The sequence below is a fragment of the Triplophysa dalaica genome, chromosome 14 (assembly GCF_015846415.1).
Source record: "Triplophysa dalaica isolate WHDGS20190420 chromosome 14, ASM1584641v1, whole genome shotgun sequence".
NCBI classification, from domain to species: Eukaryota; Metazoa; Chordata; class Actinopteri; order Cypriniformes; family Nemacheilidae; genus Triplophysa; species Triplophysa dalaica.
Window position 1 is genome coordinate 2,853,818 of NC_079555.1, and position 7,777 is coordinate 2,861,594.

At 34.2% G+C, this 7,777-nt stretch overlaps 1 protein-coding gene across 1 annotated transcript; it reads right to left on the reverse strand.

Moving 5' to 3' along the window:
- Window positions 1–1,356: 1,356 nt before the first annotated feature.
- Window positions 1,357–3,945, reverse strand: tnni1c (troponin I, skeletal, slow c). The gene is made up of 7 exons (XM_056766835.1): window positions 3,931–3,945; window positions 2,834–2,872; window positions 2,669–2,710; window positions 2,303–2,434; window positions 2,070–2,159; window positions 1,809–1,991; window positions 1,357–1,708 (listed from the first exon to the last, which is right to left on the reverse strand). Exons 1-7 carry the CDS (start codon window positions 3,943–3,945, stop codon window positions 1,607–1,609), a joined length of 603 nt encoding a protein of 200 aa, XP_056622813.1. The 3' UTR covers window positions 1,357–1,606.
- Between the last annotated feature and the right edge of the window lie 3,832 nt (window positions 3,946–7,777).

Genomic DNA, 7,777 nt, shown 5'->3' on the forward strand with positions numbered 1-7,777 from the left:
ATAATGACACCCCCACTTAATATCGCTCTCAAAATAATGAAATATTATTTTACGTGTTAACTGGTGATTTGTAGTTTCGCTTTTCTAGAAAAGGAAAAATGGCGTGTTTTGGTGATAAACTATTTTTCCATCATACACAAACTCTAACTTCGTTGTGCAAATGCAACTCAGAGCAGTTCACACAAGTTAACCAACTCATCTCTCTGCATCTGACTTCTCTTTTGTCACCCTCGGACAGGTGACAGACCAAATAAATCACAGTCGGAGACGGCTTCTTTTGTCCTTGAACAGAAATGCACGTCAGTCACATGGTGTGAATATTCGAAATGAGTCAATTGTCATCCGCCGGTGGTCAAAGTGACCTCACTTCATCGACATGTGATAGAAATCTGTCAACCACAAAAGGACTGGAAGTTTGAGTATTGTGTTATAAATATCATGACAGTCGGTTGTTCCTGGAGGGCCATGACTCACATTTCAGATCAAACTCTTTTGTTTTTTCTAAACCTAAAGGCTTATTTGTTAGGGTTGGAGATAAACTCTGTGGGTCGTCCAGGACTGGAAGTGATTGAGGTCTGAACTTTGACTTAATGGAATACTTCACCCAAAAATGAACATTCTGTCATCATTTAATGTGTATACATTTTTTTGTTCTGATGGACACAGAAAACGATATTTGGAAGAATGCTTATCGCCAAACAGATTTCTAACCCCATTGACTCCTATAGAAGGAAATGTACTTCATCATTTTCTTTGTTGTGTTGAACACAAAGGAAGACATTTTGAAGAATGTGCAGGAAATAGTTGTCAATGGGTGTCGAGATCTGTTTGGTTACAAGCATTGATTCAATATCTTTCTATGTGTTCATCAGAACAAAGAAATGTGAACACATTTGGAACAACGCGAAGTTGAAAAACTTTAAGGTCTGGCCAAAAAGTTATTTAAGTTTACTAAAATTAAAACTTTGAAAACGTTTCTGTTCATTGAAATCAAATCAAATATTGACCTAAAAATTATGTGAAAAACTTAACTCAAGGAAAAATGGAAACTGAAAATTTTTTTAAGCACTAAAATTGTATAATAATAAACAAAAACTAGAATAAAACGAAAATAGAAATGAATTAATATTATATAGTAACAAAAATAAACAAATAAATAATATAATGACAAAAGCATATACCAAAATTGCTAAAAATTTAACAAAAAGTAACATAAAATCGAAAAAGCTAAAAATAAAAGCTAATTCAAAATATTAATCAAACTAAATAAAACTAGAATCAAAACTATAATAACTCAATCTCGCTCGGATTGGATGTGATCAACCGCACTATGTTTGTTTAAGTATGTGTGTCATTTTGAAATATCTAAATTGTTAATACCAAAAAATACCAAAAAATAATAATTGACTGTTTGTGCCATCATAATCTGAAACTAGTTCTTATAATAAATTGCAAAGAACTGTTGCATCATCAAAAATTTTAATAACTTTAAATATTTGATTAAATGATTTCAAGTAATTTTCCATTATGTTGACTTGACCCAATTCTAAAACAATAACCAACACACACACCATTTACACAATTATACACTATATATACACTCCGTTCACTGTCCACCACCAGCAGCATCGAACATTTTCTTCCTGCCCTCCATGCCTGACATGGCCTCGACGTTCTTACGCCAGTCACCCACCTCTGACGACATAACCTGTCAGACAGAAATGCATTATGCAGTTATATCCAGAAAGAAAATCAGGGTGAATCACACCAAACCTGTAAAGAGAGTGTTTGTTATATTTTATTTGCACCTTCTCTTGTTTGATGTCTTCTTTCTTCACAGATTTAAGGTTAGCCCTGAGATCCATGGAGCCCTTGTGTTTGGAGCCCAGCAGAGCTCTCATCATCTCATCGGCAGACACGCGCACCTTCCTCAGCGCCGGTTTCTTAAACTTGCCACCTAAATCTTGCACCTTAAGGTTCAACTCATGGATCTTTGACACACAGAGATGTTAGTCTCTAAATGCTCACCCCATCTTAGTGTGTAGGTTGAAAGAAACATTTATACTCACATCTCTTTTGTTTTTGTTCACTTTGGCCTCAAAGTCGTACCTCTCCTCGTCCACTACATCGACTTTGGCATGAAGTTGCCGGCACAGTTTCTGCACACATGCAACATAAACAAAATGAACACAAGCTAGTTTTTTGTTCATCGATGCATAGGCACATGTCATATTTCTCTTCAAAATTTAATTTGATAAAAAATGTATGTTTTGTTCTTAAATGAATATTATGTTTCACTAACCTGTAGCTCATCCATTGAGAGGCCAGTTGTCTGAAGGGGCGGCATCTTCTCGGCCAGATATCTCACCTTCTCTTCATCCCGACTCACTTTCTCCTGTTCTAGTTCGTCAATGGCTCTTTGGAGCAAGAGGATCTGAGAAAAACACGAATGTCACAAATATATACGGATTTTAACCTTGGAAAACATATTAACTACACAAAAGTGTACCATATGTTCTTCTATTGTTTTTACATAAAGTTAATTAATTGTGACTGGAATGTAACAAACCTAAAAAAATACTATTACAATGTCAATATTATAAAAACACAACAAAACATTTTTTTGTTTATTCATGCATTGTTTGTCACACATTTATATTTAATGTACCTTTAAAGAGAGTTTTCGCGACGCAGAGATTTTGGACTTTGGCTGAAAAAATAAATGAAGATGAATTGATTGATGATATTATTACGACTTATACATTCAAGAATTTAAATTATGTATTTTCACACATTTTGTAATTTAAGAGCTATGTGATTTAAAATTGAACACCTTGGCCTGCACAGTTCGAGGGGCCAACGGTGAAGGTGCCTTTAAAACAAGAGACAAAAAATACATCAATCAAATGAATCAAGATGAAACATTTTAACCTATTCAATTATTGTGTAAAGTTATAGCTTTACTTTTAAAAGTTGCGTGTAGATCAATTACTTACATCGCTGCGAATGTTGTTTGTTGGAGAACACAGAGACAGAAAAAAAACATACAAGTTACATTAATGAGATAAACAATGTATTTAATAATATTGCTAATAATAAATACATGCCACAAGAAATTACAATGAAGTGTCTTCAGAGCTTTACAAATTAATGATAAAAAATGAACCAATTCATACTTACTCGTCTGCCATTGTGAAATCTACAAATAAAAAAGTCAGAATTATGAAATCCAAAATAACAATAGTGAATCTGTCATATATAACCCATGAGCCAGTTAGTTAAATAAATAAAAAAACACAAGTCTAAACTGCAAAACAATCATTAAAAAAATTGCTATTAACTAAATAAAGCTGCTGTTCTGTGCTGAGAGATTTCTAGGAAAGTAATAGCAGACACAGAGAGAACTTTGATACCTGAGGTGCTGCCTGCGGGATCAAAACAGCTTCTTAAAACACAAAGGCACAGAGACAATTGTTTTTATGTGTGACAGTCACCAGCTTTGTAATTATAGCTCACAGACACATGCAGGAATGAGAATGAATGGACAGCTGTTCTCAACATAGCTGAAGCTGCACTGTGTGTGTGTGTTTGGACGTCCCGTGCAACAAGGACAAAGCAATTCACAGTTAACTATATATCATGATTTTACAATATGACTCAATAATATATTTTTATATGCATCTCCATACAGCCAAAAATGGAGCTGCCTTAAATAGATGTATTTATAGCAATGGAATAATGATACACGTAAATGATAGAAAAAACGTAGGTCATAAAGTTTTCACCTTTTTAGGTGCATTACATTAGTTAGCCTTTAGAATCACATGCAGACAAATATTGATGTTTACAAATGGGCTGTCTCAAGTAGTGTTGACAGTCGTCAAATAAAAACTGTTTACTGATATTGTAGGGGATTTTGCATCTGTATACCATCTTGAACCACATCGGTTAATGTCTCTGATGCCAAAATGATGATGCTAAAATAAATAAATCTGAAGATGTATGTGCTAATAGCATCACATGTTCATCAACAAACCTTTCATCCATAAATACTCATTATAAATGCCATGAGCCTGCCAAGACTTCAGCTGCAATAAAGCCTTTTAAACACTTTTTTTGTCTCTGGTGTTGAATTAACCTATTTTTAAACAACGATTAAATGTTCATACTCAAATGCAAAAATTTAAGAACCATCAGGCCTGTTGTAGCATCTAGAAACGTGTCTTGTCTACAGTACATTCAGGTAAACTTTTAGATGAAGGTTACTAGTTTACTCATTGAAGATTCAATGGTAAAACTGTCTGTTGAAGGGCTATGATCTATTTATTCAGTAACCTTTCTAAATGATGCCTCTCTCTGTACTTTGGTGAGTTAACTGTCTTGTCTGGCACAGTCTCTATGTGTGAACTGCTTGGGGTGTTAGTAATACCACTTGTGAACTTCGCCCCTGCATGTCTGATCATCCAATATTAGGACTTTTCCACAGTTTAACGAGGTGAAAACAAGTCCGATCTCAGATTTTGTTTATTGCTAATCCAATATTTATGAGATATTGATCCTCAAACAGAAGCACATGGTCACGTGTGTCATGCTATCACACAAACTCACTCAGAAATGTATGATCCAGCCAACACAACACACTTTTGCGCTCACACATATGCAGATAAAAACCTTTGATGACAATATGTCAGGTGTGGGTTTTATACAACAGGATACCTGCTTAAGTTAAGAAATTTATTTTTAAGGTCATTCTTGTTATTCATTATCATTTGAAATTTGTAAAATAAGAATGAAATTGTATCAAATTAGAATGAAATTAAAGTTTATAAAAAGGATTGTTTTATAGTTCCAGTATGTCATGTATGTCTTTTAATAGATAGATTTTATGATTTTTAGAACGGTGGCATGACCACCAGGCACTTTGTAATAATGTAATAATTATAACTTGGTTATTTACAAAATGGCAACAAAAGTAATAGGACATTACCTAATTAACAGTATTCCAGTGCTTAAGTTAAAGATTTTCCAGTGAAGGTCTGAAAGTGACCTTATATGCTTTAAAAACATCAAGAGAAACTAAATATATGCATAGATTTGTTTTTAAAGTTTCACCCCAGAAAATATACCATAATCTAATTATTGTCATTTTAAAATAATACATTAATAAATTAAAAGGACAGTAGACCACTTTAATATATATATTTAATATTATATTTAATATAAATGTGCCATAATTTATAAATGTATGCATCTACCCAATAAGTAATGATGGGGAATACTCTATATATACTCTATAAAAGTATTCTTGTGGGATGTTAGAATTCTAGCAGTCCACACTGTGAGGTAAACATGTTTTATAATAAAAGAGCGATAACAGGTTTTGGCACCATCCTCTGCATAATTTGTAAAAAAAAATCTGTATAACTGGTAATACAAATTATAAAAAATCCGCAAAAAATGAGGCAAAATAAATACTTATAACTTCGTCATTTTGAAGATGTAACTCAAACACAGGGTGTTTTTTCTTCTTCTTTAAATATTTTCTGCAAATTAGCAAATCCATGGTGTTTGGACACAAATGCAATATTTAATGTATCAAAATCGATTTGATCCACAAAACGCAAGTATGAACAGTATACATCACGACCCGAAATTGTCCCTTATTATTGTTTGTTAAATTGGGGCGTCACATTTTTGTTGCAGAGTCATGGTAAACTTCCTGTTATTTTAGCTAACTATCACAAGCAAGAATTACTGTTTTGGTCACTTTTGGACAAGCATAATTTCTCTCCCAGCAGGATTTATATCTGGAATAATGATAATTACTTCTAACAACAAATCATTGTACATATATTCTGTCATCTCTAGGAATCTCAGGCACTCCTCTCGGCTGGTTTTAATCTTAGATCCTTCAGGGTCTCATGGAGGAGCTCGCTGTCCACCACTCACCACATGATCACTAGGGTCCCTCAGGGATCGGTGCTAGGACCGCTGCTTTTTTCCATATTCACGAATTCTTCGGGACCCACACTACATCTCGTTTCACTCAGAAAATATCACTGTAGCAGCTCGCATTACAGCCTGCCTAGAAGACATCTCAGTTTGGATGAAAGAGCATCACCTCCAGCTGAACCCTGCCAAGACAGAACTACTCATGTTTCCGGCACACCTCACGATACAACATGATCTCACCATCCAACTTGACAATACCACAATCACTCCTTCCAAAACAGCCAGGAACCTTGGAGTCATATTCAATGAACAGCTGTCCTTCAATGATCACATTGCAAGAACCACGCGGTCATGCCGCTATGCCTTATTCAACATTATAAAGGTTAGACCCTATCTCACTGATCATGTGGCACAACTCCTTGTCCAGGCCCTGGTTATCTCAAGGTTGGACTACTGCACTGCTCTGCTTGCTGGTCTTCCTGCAAAGGCTATCAAACCACTCCAGCTGGTTCAGAACGCAGCAGCACGTCTCGTCTTCCAACCATCTAAAGGGCTCATGTGAAACCCCTTTTCATCTCTCTCCACTGGCTACCAGTTGAAGCCCGTATCAGATTCAAGTCACTAATTGCCTACAGGACTATCGTTAGATCTGCACCAGCATACTTTAACACCATTCTACACTCCCACCCCCCATCAAGATCCCTGCGTTCAGCAAACCAGCGGCGTCTTGTATTGCCTTCCCATAAGGGCAGTAAATCCCATTCTCATTCACAACTCCTTCCTGGTGGAACATTCTTCCTAACGCAGTCCGGTCAACCACATCTCTCACAACATTCAAACAACTATTAAAAACCCATCCCTTCTGTGAATACTTGACAGACAGATAAAAAATACTCTCTCTTTCTCTCAACAGGTAGTGGTCTAGCTTTAGTTGAAACTAGTAGCATTGTATTCATTTATTCATTTATTTATTTATTTCATTAGAAATTAGATATTATTTATTAGAAAGATCTAACTCGTTATATAATTACCATGCACTGTGCTGTGTATTAACTTTTCTGTTTTTCCTGTTTGCCCCTGTAAAGCTGCTTTGAAACAATAGACATTGTGAAAAGCGCTATATAAATAAACTTGAATTGAATTGAATTGTATTCGCACCTATTGTGTTATTCCTCCTGTATGACATATCCCTTATTGCTCCCTGAACTCTCTGTAAGTCGCTTTGGATAAATTCATCTGATAAATGACTAAATGTAAATGTACTAATTGTTTATCAACTCATTGACTAGAATGGGAAACCATACACTTACCAAAAATTTATTTCAACAATTCAAAATTTTATTTAATTTTTTTTAAATAGTAAGAGTTCAATAAAGTAATTAAGGCCATTCCCATTTGTCAAACAAAATTATATTCCTAAACTTTTATTTATTTTAGCCAAGTACATTCATAAAACCAAAATAACGCATTCAAACCCATATTGCATTACTTTCTGCCCTACAGATCTTGATTTTTATTTTAAAACCATTTTAAATCTTAAAACACAAAATAAGAAACTTGACTAAACAAAAAGATTTTTGAAGGTTTTCAACTTTTTATGATTTAATGCCCATTCTTTATTTTACATTATTTTATTTATTCGTATTTAAATATGTTTAGCCAACATTCTTATTCTTTTTTCTCTTTTTAATATATTTCTTTTATTTTATGTTTACGGTGTCTTTATTATTGTATTAATCTTTGACGAAAGAAGATTGTTTGTAAATACTTTATACGTATTTCAGTATATTTGGAAAGAAGTTTAATAAAAAAACAACACCACGAC